We start from the raw sequence: 16,416 nt of genomic DNA, 5'->3' as shown, positions 1-16,416 counted from the left end.
TATGATTTATTATTATTAATGGAATTTATGCTGTGCCCCTCTACAGACACCCCTCTGCATCCCTTTCTTCACATTTAAACTATAATCTACTCACACTCATATAGTACCTTTATAGTCTTACTGACCACTTTTAGACTACGAGTCAAATTCTAACCATATATTCATGTAGCACTATACAATTAAAGTATTTTATCTGCTACTATCCACATGGTGATTAAATGAAGGACTCTTATTGGTATTTTACTGTGAAATACTGACAGTAAGAAAAAACTACTCATTTATTAGGATCCTTTCAGACAGTTTCCTTTAAAAGACAATTGAATGACCCACCACTGGCCCAAAGCTCACCATCCCACGGATTCTACGTTGGATCAGGCCTTGTGTCCATAAAGTTTGCTTCTGCATGCTTTTGAAGCTCCGTGTATTAAATGTTAAATATGAATAAAACTTGAATTAAAACTTGAAACAATAAAAAAGTGAGCTTGTATTTTCCTGCTGTAGTGACTAAGAACATATAAAGGCATACATACGTTACATACATACATATTATACACACAGTGCAGTGCATATATGTACAGTCTGTATAACTAATTGCTAATTACTCTGATGTTAAACACAATTATAAAAGCAAAGTATACGTTTTTAAGTATTCATTTCTAAAGGAAGGGAGAAGAGCACTGACAGATGGACAGCATCAAATACGTTATTACAACACAAACCATGTTTGTAATAAACTTTTACATGAGCGGGATATTCGTCCAGGGTGCTGCTCTCAAAGTTACAGCACTGGTCACAGAGCGGGCACACGCCCAGAAACAACACTGCAAGAGTGACAGCGATTCAGCCTATCACCGTTTACGGTAGGTGGGACTTCCGGTGACATTGACAAATCAGTAATGGCGACACAAGAACAACTTAAACATGACAGCAAAACAACACCGAGGGGGAGTGAACTTATGGACAGCAGTCATATTTTGAAGAAATATTATAAAAATTTCATCTAATTATCTGCAATTTCAATCCAGCGAAAAGGTAAAACGACTAACGGTGGTTCGGTTTTGATGAATACTGAGGTGTAACTACTGTTAGGAACTGCTAACTGTCCAAACTTTCTAACACGGACGCAGTTCGCTACATGGAAACCAGAGCCAGCTAACGGGCTATGCTAGCTGACGTTAGCAGATGGCTAAGTTACCCAACGATCGAGCAAAGCGGCAGCGAAAAAACGGCCGAATTTAGGGCTTTTGTGAAACCGCGTGTCTATAAACGCGATACACAAGTTAAATTGTGCGTCTTTAAATGTTAACTAGGTCATGTCAGGTGCTCGACTTTCATCTTAACTTTGATTTTGTCTGCATATCCGTTATGGCCACCAGTTTTTTGGGGAAGCCATGATCCAATCAGAGTGGGCTCTACAGTTGATCGAGCTAACGTTACTGTAACTGTACAGGGACGGTCGGAAAACAGGCCAGCTGGTCCTCCAACAGCGTTTATCTACGTGGCGCTGATTGTTATGCATGTTTTTTGTTTTTCTTATAGGTGTTTATGACATCGCTGTGTTTTCTAACGGTGCAGATACGTTTTGCAGTCACTATGCAGCTCTATAAGTCAATCATGCTATGGCTGTTGAGACCCTGGAAATTTCTGGCTCATAGTGACACTTGTAAGCAGAACATAACGTCAGACACACGTCAGCTAATTCTTTCTATATAAAAGAATCCTTTCACGCAGCCTCGGGTTTTATTATTCTGTGTGCAGGAGAGCTTTGCCTTTAACCCTTGTGCCCTCAAATTTTGCACCCCTTTCCACACCTTCGTGGACAAAAATGTCCACGCACAAAATCTGCCATAAAATACAGCAATAATTTTTCTGCGTGTTTTCATAAATCACCAACTTTAACCTTTTTCAAAATGAGCAAGCGTTAAATGATTTTCAGAATTTTAACCCTTTAAATCCCGGTTTAAACATTTGAACCAATGCATTTTGTTTTTACCCCCCCCCCCCCCCACACACACAACACGAATTATTTTCCGTATAATGAATAGAATTGGGGATACGGACATGTCAAACATCAGCAACAAGTCTGATTTGAATGGATTATTATTTTTTGTGTAGTGCACATGTATAATCATAATCAGCATACTTTATTAATTCCTAGGGAAATTATGTGGGTTACAGTTGCTCCAGTACAGTAACATTAACAAAAAGACTAGACTATGTAACAATACAATATTTTAAGATATAAGAAATAAGGAATAATACACACCCAATCTGCCATAAAATCCTCATAAAGAAATACATTTTTCTGTCTTTAATTTTTCATAAATCATTAATCAACTGGACTTTCTCTCAAAGACACACATACGTCACATATTCAAAGCCTGGGTATTTCAGTTCATATTTGTTCATATTTCATATGTTCTGTTGTGTTTTCAGTGTTGTTGCAGTTTGCATAATAAATGTTCTCATTGATGAATTAGATGTTGTTTCACACACACATCCATACAAATCACTCCTGGGGCTCCCTGGTGGTCACAGGACTCCATAATACAACTGGCAAAAATACAAGAATTTCATGCATTGGTCTACTATGGGGAAATGGTTGAATATGGTGAAGTACAGTAAAAATGTCAAATATCACTGCTTTTCTTCCAAATGAAATGCTAACATTACAGAATGCATGGTTTTATACTGCAATGCAGAGAGATTAAAAAATGTTGTTTCAGTGAAAGTGATTGAGGCCTTTCTGTCCACGAAGGTGTCGAGAAGGATTACCAGGCACTACACAAAAAATACGAGTAATGAAATTAAATCAGTTTGACATGCCCAAGACTCTAATCACCACCAATGTCCTATTCCCATACTATTTATTATATGGAATCATAATCAGGTTTAACTGTTAAACAGGCATTGAATTAACTCAGTGGCTGTTTCCGACATTCTTTGATCACTGATAAACATGATTGACGTTGTTCACAAACAACAGCTAACATATTAAAATCCATTTTCGGATGGTATGTGCCTCATCTTGTTTTCATAGAATTAAAATCACATCAGTCATGTTCTTATTTTCCTCCTCTAGCTGTCTGGTACTAGGGCTGGGCGATATGGCCTAAAATCCATATCGCGGTATAATTTGAAGCACGTGCGGTAACGATATATATCGCGATATATACGTTATACATTTTCTTCTGTATTTTCCACACTATAAGGACTTAAAATCCTTTAATTTTCTCAAAAATCGAGAGTGTTCCTTATGTATGAATTCTGGTTGTGCTTACTGACTGACCTGGAACGGATTTCGGCTGCAGAAATCTGTTAAAAAATGTTTTAGTACAACTTTGGTAAGCCGCACTGCTTGATGGATTGTCAGAGCATTACGGCTGCCGTAGTGAGGAGCTCCGCGGAGTAATCTGAGTCCAAAACTCCATCTGCTTCAGGTCCCAAAGTCAAACGAACACTGAGAGTTAAAAACGGTCTGAATTCTTTAATCTTTAATAAAATCATCAGCGTTGCTGTTTTATCGGGTGTAACAATTAAGTTTAACATCCAGGCATCCATGAAAACAGAATTTATTAAATTTAACGGAGTTAACAGTTAGCAGGAAGTTAGCTCGCTAGTTTCCACCTAAACATTTCATACCATGTTCTGACAGAGATTTCTGAAACTAATTCAAACGTACAGCTCTGCTGTCACTTCCAACATAAATGAAGACAGGAAACTAAACAGCAGTGATGTTTGCAGGGTTACTGAAGTTGGGCTAGCTGGTATATAATGTTGTGCTACGTGATTGCTAGCGACACAGCTATGTTAGCATAACATTAGCACAGTGAAGCTGGAGGATGAACGCCAACTTTTTTTCCCGCTCGATAAAAGTTAACGTGACGGATTCTGGTGGTCAGGATCAAATACAGTCACATAGCAGGATGCTATACACGGGCCAAACTTCAGTCAGGAGAACAACTGAGATTATTCATCCACAATACGAGGTTAGTTATTAACATACTGCAACAACACGGGAACAGAGCAGCTGCGAGAGAATTCAACATTAATGAATCAATGTTACGGAAGTGGAGGAAGCGCAGTTTTTGGCTTTCCCCATATTTCAAAAGTGCTTCATCTCGTTGCTATGACTGTCGCCCAGCATAATTTGCAGATGATAATGGTTGTAGCCGCTGCGATGCTTTCGACCAAAACAGGCGCAGCTTGATGACATCATCAACATGCGCTATCGCAATAGAGCGGTATAGTCAAAATCTCTATCGTTGGCCAAATTGATATAGTTTCTATCATATATCGTTTATATCGCCCACCCCTATCTGCTACCTTCACAGGTATTCAGTAGATGTCCGGCCCCTCAGAGACATCAGGTGGTATGTCGCATCCTGGCCCTTCTCCTGGGGCGGGTATGTCCCCAGGGCCCATCTTGGGCCCCAGCCCTGGACCAGATCCCTCACCGAGCTCTGTTCACAGCATGATGGGCCCCAGTCCTGGACCCGGAACACCCAATGCACCTCACGGCATGCAGGGCCAGGGACAAAGTGATTACTCTCAGGACAGCATGTACTCTATGCATAAGGTACAGCGTGCAAACAGTACTACAAACTATGTCGTGATGTCATTAGTGCTAAAGGAAACTGTTAAAGTAGATATTTATATCACTCTGATGGATTCAGTTTTTTAAACCTTTTAGTATGCTCACTAATAAACCGACCAAACTAAAACAAGGAAGGGAGGAAACATTAGGAAGATATGAAATACTTTAATTATCCTTTTATATATCATATAAATATATATTAGCTTAAATGAGGGAATACGACATATCTGTTGTTTGATAAATTGATACAGACATAAATAATAAATGTGAATTTTTGCAGTACTTTTATAATCTTTTTATACTCTTGAGTTCATGCAGTGGAGGGTGGAATAGATTTTTTTGTTATGGTAATTTTTAAAGATTTTGGCAGTTTCACAGTAGAATTACTGATGTTACTTCTGCTTAGGCAGGCAGTTCATTTTGCTGCTGTAATAATCCCAACTTTGGAACTAATAAAGGCTGTCTTATTTTATCTTATCTTATTAATGTTTATTTTTGATATGATTAGAACCATCAGTGTCCTAAATTCAATCTTAAACTGGCAGGACAGTGTGTTTTTGCAGTTAACTTGTGTAGATCTGAAACATATTTTGCGTTTTCAGCCCATGGAGGGGATGAATGACAAGTCAATGGCAGAGGCAATGCACTTTGGTCACATGAAAGGTGTGGGGATGAGGTCTCTCCACAGTGGCATGGGACCTCCACAGAGTCCTATGGACCAGCACAGCCAAGGTTTGAAACCCAAGTCCTTCAGCTCTCTAAGCAGCCTGGTTTATTAACTTAACCTCATCATCCACTTGTGGTGTTAATGTTTCTCAGACATCTTCTAAATATAAGAGTTAATATTAAACAAGGAGGAAGCAGCAAGGAAATAAACAACCCAGCTGTGTATTTTCCTCTTTCTAGTGTGTTAATGATTAAATAACCTCTAAGACTCATTGGCTTTTGCTCTGATCCCGAGGTTGTGACCCAATTCTTCAAGGCTTTGATGTGTGAAACCTCCTTTCTGTCCACTTAAGGGTACATGTCTCCCCACCCATCCCCAATGGGAGTCCATGAGCACGCTTCAAGTCCCATGTCAGGAGGCGGAGGTGGACCTACACCACCACATATGCCCCCTTCCCAGTCAGGCCCTATGATGTCAATGGATCCCCAAGGAGGCATGCCCAACATGGGCCAGCAGGTGAGGGGGTCATCTGCTTTTAGTCCAGTACAGCTGCAGCAGCTCAGAGCTCAGATTCTGGCCTACAAGATTCTGGGTCGTGGGCAGCCGCTACCGGAAAACCTTCAGCTGGCTGTTCAAGGTAAAAGGAGCCTACCCACAATGCAACAGCAGCAGCAGCAACCACAACAACAGCCGCAGCCACAGGCACCAAGTGCCAGTCCTTACAACAGGCCTCCAGGTACGATACAGATTTATGTTGGTACAAATATTTTGTGAGTTTCTTTGTTGTGAAAGTCTTTGAACATTAACAAGTAAAGATAAAGAAGAATTATGATTTTGTTTTTGGTTCTTTGTTGTACCTTAATGTGAGACTGTAGTGTAGAAAGATGCCTCAGTCAAAATATAAACTGATCTAATTACATAGTTTAGTTTTGGGTTTACGTTGCTGTCAATAAATTGAGTAAAAAGCTTGAAATTGTCACTGAGCCCAGATTGAAACATTCATATTGAACCTGTTTTGTCTGACAGAGAACAGAGATTTGTGTGATTAATGGTGTAATGACAGAAAAGAGGCGTGAAATAATTTTCCTTTACAGTTTCAAATTGTAACGGACAAATTGTTGAACTATGAAATCTGTTATTGTGTTGAAAGGTATGCCAATGGCACCTATGGGGGGTCCCCAGTCGAGTCCCTGCCCAGCCCCGGCCATGCAAGTACTCAATCAAAGCACAGGACCCAAGCCTTGGGCCGATGGTAAGTTTGGCAGGTGTATGTGGTAAACATGGGCTCTGTGGCTGGACCGATAACACAGGAATCTGCATGTGGCTTCACAGTCAGTCCCACTTTTCATTCCGCCCAGTCTAATCCAACATGCAGTGCCCAACAGATCTTTCTGTCAAATGGCTTAAAGCAGAGAGATCCCCAAGCATTTACTAAAACTTCAGTTCAGCAGGTAAAGGTGAAGAGAATAATGGTGCAGTAGTAATATGACAGAAAGTATGACAAGAAGATGAAATATTTAGAATGAATAGTAAAACAGTCATAAATTAAAAACAGATACAGAACAAGAAAATCTCAACTTCCACTGTGGTCGATTTAAAATTGAACAAATAGAAAAATGAATCTGTCAGAAGCTCAGGGAGATCTTTCTGACAGCTAATTGCTCCCAGGTGAGGACACTGTTTCCTCTGTCATGAGCTCTGGCGTTGTGTTGGTCAGTTAACCGTGTATGAGGAACGGAAAAATTGACCTCCTGAAGCCAAAGGGGGAAAAATCCATAAGATGTGTGTAAGTGCCAGGTTGTCTGTAAACACACAGGTGCATTTACTGAATTGAGAAAACCCTGGTTGATGTGCGTGTGTTCATAACTTCCCATGTGATAATTTGGTATTTTTGAATAATTCCCAGTGCAGACATTTTTACAGACGGTATTTTTACCTAACGTATCCAGTTCGTCCCTTTGGGGTCATCACAGTGGATCCATCTCACCCTCTGCACCGTCTTCTCTCACACCAATGATCTGCTCATCCTCTCTAACTACATCTGTAAACTTTCTCTTTGGCCTGAAAACTTTCTTGTGTCTTTATAATTCTTTGTGCAGCGTATTTCCTCTCTCTCGTCTGTAGATGTTCAGACCATGTCCTCTCCAAAGATCCAAGCTGAGCTGTCCCTCTGATGTGCTCATTTCTAAATTACTTCCACCCCCATCTTTGTCTTTTATGTTAGTGTCTCCAAACCATCATAGCAGGCCACTCACATCTTGTAAACCTTCCTTTTCACTCTTGCCGCTGTCCTTCCGTCACCGATCACCCTTGACACTCGTCTCCACCCTGCTTCACTCTTCTCTTCACCTCTATTGTCCACTGTCAGTTGCTTTGAATGGTTGCCCCCAGGTATTTAAGCTCATTAAGCATAAAAAAACTCATGCAGCTTGTTGTGGTTAAAACCAAACTGAAAAAAACGAAACAATACTGACACGTTAAATTTTTAAAAACCTTTTGGTACTGAAGGAATTTGAGATTTTGGTTATGTGGGACTGGATGCAATAACCAGAAGTCTTTGCTCTCCAGGTCAGTGTGCTGAAAATCAAACCATTGCACAGAAGCAGCTCACTCCTGTTGCTAGTGGTCGCCCCTCTCCTGCACCACCTCAGGCCTCTGCTGTGCCAGCTGGGCCCATGCCGGGCAGTTCGGGGACCCCTCAGCCTCCTGGGCAGCAGGGGTCCGTAATGCTCCCGATACAGCACAAGCAGAACCGCATCACGCCTATCCAGAAGCCCCAGGGCTTGGACCCAGTGGGAATCCTGCAGGAGAGAGAATACAGGTAGACACATTCACGTATTCATCAGTGGTCTCACAATAGTGCAAAAACTTCACATCTACACAACTCATCACAATAAAGAATGAAACTGCCTGCATGAAATCAGTGGTAAATGAAAGTTTGAAGATGAATTTATGTGTCGAGGTCAAACTGCTGCACATAACAAACTGCATTGCTCTGCATATGTGACATTACATGTTTTTCACTTGAAATGAGTTTAAGTCACATATCCAAACATTGACTGTGACACGAAGACTTGCGAGCAGAGTCTGCGAGCGTTTGACGAGGGTTAAGGTTACAAGCTTTACCCGTATGAATATGATAACGTGAGAAACACTTTGTGGTGGAGCCCCTATGGCCTTTCTTAAAGGTGCCTCGCGTGCTCAATCACAACTCACTGTTATCCCCGCAGGCTGCGTATTTTTCTAAAAACAAAGATTGCCGAAGGAGACGTCGGGAAGCCTCCACAGACCTTAATCTTGTTTTGGCCCTAAGGCTTGTTTTTCTCTCCATAAATTTGATGTTGTTTTGATGATCTCTTCTTCATGTTGTCTTGACCGAGCTGCATTGGTTTAGACATGATTAGAGAGAGACTTGTCCTCAGTCCACCTTGTTTGTCCAGTGAATACATTGTGAAATACTGTCCCTCTCACAGTGTTGTGGAACAGCACCGCATTATTGTCAGTGTTATGTAGTAATAAATATACTCCTGAGGCTGTTGAATAATCAAAACAACTTTAGATCTTATTGATTTAATGCAGTTTCCCCTCAGAAAGCTACCTGATGATACTACTAAATAAGTAAAGCTCACAGTGTAGCTGCACCATGGATGTGTGAAGAGGACCAGAACTCGTACTGCGGGCAACAGACCACCCAGAGATATAGGGGAAAAAACTTTCAGTAAGACTACACAAAACCTGCAGGTTTTATGGTTTAGTTGGACCCAGAGTGTCATCATCTGTGTTAACATGCACCAAAGAAGCTAAAGAAGCACTTGGAAACTAGACTTTAAGCCTGAAAGATACTTATTCAGCAAACACTCAGTATGCACCTGAGGCAATGAGACCATGTGTTGATGGAGGCTCTAATGAAGGTAACTGCAAAACAAAGCATACGTCAAAAAAGTAAGTGCCATGCTAGATTCAGATGTTGCAGATTGCTGTGAAAAGTGCAATCTGCATCCAAATCCCATCTAAATAGTGTGATAACATGAATCACATTCTATGGCCTTAACAGCTGACAGGTCTCATGGCAAATGGATATAATAATAATAATGGATATATCACCATCGTCCAAATTTCCAGTGATGTAAATACCTGACAGCATGTGGTGGCCAAATGCCTCAATAAAACACTGTATGTGTGTCCAGTGTCCTGCAGTTTAACCAAATGTCTCCGTAATGTCTCTCAGACTGCAGGCTCGGATTGCGCATCGAATCCAGGAACTGGAAAGTCTGCCAGGCTCGCTGCCTCCGGACCTCAGGACTAAAGCCACAGTGGAGCTCAAGGCTCTGCGTCTGCTCAACTTCCAGCGTCAGGTACGCAGCAGCTGCAGCGTTTCATGTTTCACGTGACTGCATCAATGTAAATGCATAACTGCAGCAGCTCGTAGTCGAATGGAAAGAGCTCACTTTTGTTATCACTGGAAGTTCATCGGATCACCTGCCGTGTGAGTGTGTGCGGCGCTTTTATCGATAAATCCACTCTGGGCTGGCTTGCTGCTCAGGTATTCTTAGAACGGAGATGCCATTTCCACTGATTTATGTTAAAGGTACATGTACATACAGAGTTTGGACTTCTTGCTCTCAGTCAACAAAATACATTCATCCACCTAAAAATATGATTATTAATTTGTTTTCTTTAGGCTGGCTTTTATTGTTGTTTTGGTTTATCGACACTTTCAGAATTCTTAATTTCTCTTATGCAGTCGTGCTTTCCCATATGGAAAAGATGTATATAAATCTATAAATATATAAACACATATAAGATCCCTTGAAAAATTATATAATGAAACTTGTATGTTTTGGATACTTACTAAAACAATATATGAAAGTAATGAGAAAGTGGCCACTTTCATGAGTAAATCATATATGTTTTTACTATTTCTTTTCCATATGGGTTGTAATGAAGTGGACCAACCCTGTTTTTAAAGGAAGCTCATTCAATCATGCAAACGTTTAATTAGAAGTCAAATTGTTCATTTTAAGCCCTTTGATAATACAATAGTGCCTCAAGCTGCAGCTTAGCACTATTTTCAACTCATACTCAATTTGTACTTTAGAGATACAGGTGAGATTAGATCACTTTAGAGTTTGATAACCCGTTGATGAATATCCCAGCTGAGGCAGGACGTCGTGGCCTGTATGAGACGAGACACGACCCTGGAGACGGCCCTCAACTCGAAGGCTTACCGGCGCAGCAAGCGGCAGACGCTGAGGGAGGCACGCATGACCGAGAAGCTGGAGAAGCAGCAGAAGCTCGAGCAGGAAAAGAAGCGCAGGCAGAAACATCAGGTGAGTCACACCAGAGTCCATGTAACAACCCACAGCACTTATTATATCATTCATCTTATTGTTGTTCTTGTAAAAACTGCAGTGCCATGGAAATCATTAAAAGTAGTGGTGCAACGGATCAAAAATCTCACGGTTCGGATCGGATCACGCTTTTAAGTCACGGATCGGATCAATTTTCAGATCAGCAAAAAAAGAAAAAAGACAAAAATTGAACATTTACTTGAAGTATTTTTTGCCTGTTAAAAACATTCATCTCTAATAGTAATATTAAAAAATAAATTATGGTTCAATATAGGGCAGTACAGGGCTTTGTATCTACCACTCAATTCAATTCAATTTTATTTATAAAGCACCAAATCACAACAACAGTCGCCTCAAGGCGCTTTATATTGTAAGGTAGACCCTACAATAATACATACCGCTCACTACATCGCACTCCGCTGTGATATAATGAGCGGTCACGGTCACGTAGCTTTCCGTTGACCTGCAGCTCCACCCATTTTTAGTTGGGCAACAGAAGATGCCTGGGACAGTTCAGCCATAACTTTAAACTTTTCCTGCTCATACATGCCTGGAACGATCTTGTCACTAAAGTGGACGCGCAACGGGATATCATAGCGTGGCTCAAGCATGTTCATCGTAGTTTAAACCCCTTGTTTTGCACAACAGAATACGGCGTCCCGTCTGCAGCTAAACACCCCAGTAGCTTCTGTAATAGCTTTAGCCCGGTCAGACTGGGCAGCAAAGGGCTGCTTAAATACCTCAAACTCCTCTGCTCCTCCACTTGGACCACTAGCGCTGACCATAGCTATCGCTTGACAGACTGACCACGCGCACCATACACATACTTTTTTTCCTTCTTTTTCGGATCACGTGCGTGCCGAACCGTGGAGTGGGATCGGTTCGGATTACGGATCAACCGTGATTCGCTGCACCACTAATAAAAAGTATTCATGACAATTTTTGGTTAAAAAAACAAAACGCTACCGTCTCATTTCCTGCAGTCAAAACAAATGCAACAAAAGCAATCAGAAAACTGTCAACAGTGCGACAGCATCCAGCAGGTCCTCTGTGTGAAAGCAGGTGACAGGCTGACAGGAAGGAAAACTCATGTGGCGTCAGGGTTGTGTCTGCAGTGACGGGAACAGAAACAAAAACTTGTGACTTGTTTTTCAGGAATATCTCAACAGCATCCTTCAACATGCCAAGGACTTCAAAGAGTATCACCGCTCTGTGTCCGGTAAGATGCAGAAGCTCACCAGAGCCATCGCCACCTGGCACACCAACACGGAGCGTGAGCAGAAGAAGGAGACGGAGAGAATCGAGAAGGAGAGGATGAGGAGACTCATGGTGAGGAGCGCCAAACCAAGATGAATCTTTTTGGAAGTCATGTGTTTTCATAAATGCTCAAACTAAAAGTTACGGATATACATGCTGATTATTCACTATAGTGGCTACAAGCATATCACAGCTTACAGTAAACATGTTTGCTGCCAGCAAATAAAGGATCTGGGCCTTCCTACAGCCTGCTGAGCTTGGACCAGCCTGCTGGTGCTGTTCTTATGATGCCAGTTGTTGTCACTGAGCTCAGTGTTGGCTTGACACACTTAGACATCTGTCTAAATGTTGCTCTCTGCATCTGTATAAGAAATGCCCCCAAATGCACAAAGCAGACCAAAACTGAACCTTTCAGAATTAGTATTTAATGTGGGTGATGGTCTCAGTGAGAAGCAGGATTAGACTGTCCACTCGTTTTCCGCTGTTCTCATTCTTCTCTGGTGTCTGATTATATTCCGACTCATTAAATCAGAGCTGGAGTTTGTCAGCTAAATAATAGCACACGATACAAACGTCCACAGTGTCGTGCTGCGGCTCTGCGTTCCTGTTTCGCACTTCTCAGCCCCCCACTCGGCTGCCAGCGCTGTTAGTGCTGCTGAGGCCTCATTACACGCATGACTGAAGAGAAGGGAAACTGTAGAAGTGTCTTATGATACAGACAGAGGAGGACTTTGTGACAGAGACAGTTCACAGATAAGGTCGCTGGTGTGCAAATACACAGTTTAGCCATTTAAAAGTCTGTCTATTAGTTTTTTAAAAATTATTGTTAGCATGTTTTGTAAAGGATCCATTTGTAATCATAATAATAATTAAAGATCCTAAAGGTTAAACTGGCAACTATATGAGTGCAGTGGAGTTAATTTGTAATTCCGTCCTGTTATTATAATGGATCATTTACACTTTACCGTTACAGCAGCTCTCGTCTTTAATTTGATGTCACTTTGGCTCATCCAGGCAGAAGACGAGGAAGGGTACCGAAAACTAATCGATCAAAAGAAAGACAAGCGTCTGGCCTACTTGCTGCAGCAGACGGATGAATATGTGGCCAACCTCACCACCCTGGTGTATGAACACAAAGCTGCTCAAGCTGCCAAGGAGAAGAAGAGGAGACGGAAGAGAAAGAAGGTAGGAGGACGAAGGTCAAGTGCGTGCTCTGTGCAGCACTCAGCTTCAAGCAAACATAAACACAATAAAGTGGCTGCTGCTGTTTATCCTTATGTGTAGGATATGTGGCCTGCAGTGTCATATTCAGTTCAGGGCAGTTTGTTTGCTCTTCTCTCAGTGTTCTCAAATGCTCCTGAGTAAATGACTTCACTACAACTACACTCACTGGCCACTTTGTTAAGTGCACCAGTTCAACGGTGCATTAATGCTCATGTTGCAGCGACTCGGTGTGTGCGGCCACGTAGGCCAAGACAACCTGCTGACGTTCAAACCGAGAATTAGCTCAGGGTCAAGGACAAACGGGGATTTAAGTGCCGTTGAATGTGGCGTGGTGGTTGGTATTTCTGAAATGGTCTGGAAAAGAGAAAATATCCGGTGAGCAGCAGTTCTCTGGGTGAATGCCTTGTCGATGTCAGAGGTGAATGGCCTGACTGCTTCAGGCTGATAGGACAGAAACAGTAAGACAAGTAACCACTCACTGCATACAAGGCATGCAGAAGAGCATCTCTGTGTGGGCGACAAACCTCCAAAGCAGCACAAGACCACTGGTGTAAGCTAAGAACAGGAAGCTGAGGCTCACAGGGTCGACAACAACAGGCTGGATAAATGTTACCTGGCCCGATGATTTTTGATTTCTGCTCTGATATTCAGACTGTAGGGTCAGAATTTGGAGTAAACACATCCTGCTGTGTATCAGCGAGTCAGGCTCCAAGTACCAACAGGATATTGTTTAACAAAAACACCCCAGCTATTGTGGCTGACCTCGTCCATCCCTTTGTGATAACGGTGTACCCGTCTTCTGAATCTGCTTCCAGCAGGATAACATGTCACAGAGCTGCCTTACAGTAGTTTCTTGAACATGAAGAGTTCACTTTATTTAGTGGTTCTTCACAGTAACCAGCGTCATGGATGTGCAGCAGCTCTGTGATGCTGTCGCACACAGTATGGACCAAACTCTGTGAGGACTGTTTCCAGCTCCTTGTTGAATTAAGCAGTTCAGACGGTAAAAAGGATCCATCCTGGTCCTAGCAATGTGTACCTAATAAAGTGTCATGTGAGTGTACAACAGGAACACAAAGAGCACCTCAGATTTCCCATTCCCTCTAACCTATTATTATTATTATCAGTGTTTTTCCAGCTTTGATATGAGTCAGTGTTTTGAAGAAAATGCCATCTGATTGGTTGATGTGTTATTTATGTAGAAGGTGGATGGCGATGGTGAAGGCACTAGCGCAATTGGACCCGATGGAGAGGTGAGTGACTGTTCATGTTAAATGTAAAAAGTGTTTTGTAATTTGATCTGCAGCTAACTTTGAGTTTACTGAACGCTACCTCATTGTTAGCACGATTCACACTCTGCAGCTTACCTGCTCAGGACTGCAGACAGAGTCGGTGCTGAGATGTGACAGCAGTGGACATTTTTTGTGGAGACTAAAAGTGGCAATAAAATCACACGAGTCCTGCACTTATGTTCAACAGGTGGACACAAACATGAATGAGTGACAGTCGTACTGATGGATGTGTAAATAATCAGCTGTTAAAAATCAAGCACTTCTGTTTCAAAGACTTTTTCAGGGTTCACGTCCCCCCGATGTCGACAGATGTTCGCTCTTTGTCCTCTGAATGTGTTTAACTTTCAAAATTAGTAACGCTGATAATTATCCCTCTCGTGCATTTGCTGAGTCTTTTATTGTGACTGCTACAAAATCCAACCTACTCTGACAGAAAAAAGAACCAAATAAGGAGGCGAACAAACAAACAGTAATTATCCATTGAGAGGCAGACTGCACCCTGGGCGATTGTGCAACAGAGGCATGTTGTAAACAGTCCTCCGAAAGCAAAAAGACGTCTGTGCTGTTTGTTTGTTTGCAGTCGTAACTTTCCACACTTTTTAATCATGTTCCTCTGTGTGCTCCAGAAGCTCAGGCTGAACTTTGATGGCAGGTTTGGTGAAGCTCTCATTGATGTTGTTTACCTCTAAAGGCAACTTTGGAGGTCTGAAAGTTTGGTTCATGTTGGGATTTATTAGTCTCATTTTTTCCGGTGAAAATAATTTATAAAATAATAAACAAAAGCTTTTGAATTGTCTGTAGAATTTTATGTTTTATAGCTCTTGTTTAATTGGGGTTATGGAACTAATGAAAAGTGTTTTACGTTCATGATATGCAGTCATAAAAGCAGCAGAAGCTCAGGTTACATCAGCGGTGGCTGATGAAAGTGAAGCTTTGTGGTTTATGGTTCTCGTTTCTAAATGGATTTGAAGATCTATATCATACTTTGATCAATATCAAAGTCCGCCGCTCATCTTAAAAACTTAACAGCTCATATCTTTTCAAAAAAAAGTTAAAAGACTAAAGTTTGAAGATGAGTTCAGATTTGTTTATGCATGCTGCTTCTTGTGTTTCCTCTGTCCTGTAGCCCATGGATGAAAGCAGCCAGATGAGTGAGCTGCCTGTCAAAGTGATTCAGACTGAGACCGGGAAAGTTTTGCAGGGAACCGAGGCCCCAAAATCCAGCCAGCTGGAGGCTTGGCTCGAGATGAACCCCGGGTGAGTTGCACAGCACTGTTGTCGGCTTCTGATCTCTTTGAAACGAAACCGTTGGACACTCCAAGATTCTGCTGGTGGCAGTCTTTGTGTGTTCGGCCACGGTGGCTCGTAATGCTCACACAGACTGCATTTTGTAACGCCAAGAACAAAACTTACCAAAATCAATTCCAAGAAAATTCTTTCAAGTCTAGAATTAAGCATTGCTATGCACATCAAGGTTTGTGAACGCGATGACTCGAGAATGAAGCAACATAGGAATTTCAGACAGATGCCAAATCTCAGATAAGCTTGGATCTTAGTGACCTTGGCCTCGAGGTCAGAGGTCGAGTTTCCTGAAAACCTGGCGTGTCTAATAACTTGAGAAGGAAGTCACCTTGGATTTTGACGTTGATACCAGTCTTGGCATCCTCGATAGAATTCATGCATTTTTATGTAGCTGGTTTCTCAGTGGAGCAATATGATACGTAGCTATTCCACCTGACACTGTGGTCCATGAAAACACATCAAACTACACTCGCTGTGTTCCCTCACAGGTCACAGCACACAGAGTCCACGGCTGTATCCCAATTCAGGGTCTGCAGCCTTAACGGTCCACAGGGGCCGCGCACTCAAAGACCGCTAAGGCTGGAAGTGCGAGGCTTGTGAGATGGGACGGTCTAGCCTCCGTCGCGCTGCCCAGGTTGCCTAGCAACCATGATACTAACAGCTGGAAACGTGTCATACAGCTGTGTTTGACAGAGATGAAGGAGAAAATCTTTTGTTCATTTGTTT

At 42.0% G+C, this 16,416-nt stretch overlaps 1 protein-coding gene across 1 annotated transcript in view; it reads left to right on the top strand.

Moving 5' to 3' along the window:
• Positions 1–906: 906 nt before the first annotated feature.
• smarca2 (SWI/SNF related BAF chromatin remodeling complex subunit ATPase 2) overlaps positions 907–16,416 on the top strand; it is a 55,606-nt gene continuing 40,096 nt past the window's right edge. Inside the window, exons 1-12 of the mRNA XM_085367581.1 lie at positions 907–1,032; positions 4,335–4,579; positions 5,200–5,329; positions 5,617–6,000; positions 6,415–6,516; positions 7,833–8,085; positions 9,493–9,619; positions 10,421–10,594; positions 11,771–11,944; positions 12,887–13,057; positions 14,299–14,349; positions 15,515–15,645. Coding sequence (XP_085223707.1) covers positions 4,346–4,579; positions 5,200–5,329; positions 5,617–6,000; positions 6,415–6,516; positions 7,833–8,085; positions 9,493–9,619; positions 10,421–10,594; positions 11,771–11,944; positions 12,887–13,057; positions 14,299–14,349; positions 15,515–15,645 — 1,931 coding nt within the window. The 5' untranslated portion in view covers positions 907–1,032; positions 4,335–4,345. The remainder of the gene's footprint in view (positions 1,033–4,334; positions 4,580–5,199; positions 5,330–5,616; positions 6,001–6,414; positions 6,517–7,832; positions 8,086–9,492; positions 9,620–10,420; positions 10,595–11,770; positions 11,945–12,886; positions 13,058–14,298; positions 14,350–15,514; positions 15,646–16,416) is intronic.

Source organism: Diplotaxodon limnothrissa, linkage group LG12, assembly GCF_057381915.1.
Source record: "Diplotaxodon limnothrissa isolate DT_005_m linkage group LG12, D_limnothrissa_male_GT1.1, whole genome shotgun sequence".
In the NCBI taxonomy this organism is placed as follows: domain Eukaryota; kingdom Metazoa; phylum Chordata; class Actinopteri; order Cichliformes; family Cichlidae; genus Diplotaxodon; species Diplotaxodon limnothrissa.
This window is presented reverse-complemented; position numbering and strand designations above follow the sequence as displayed.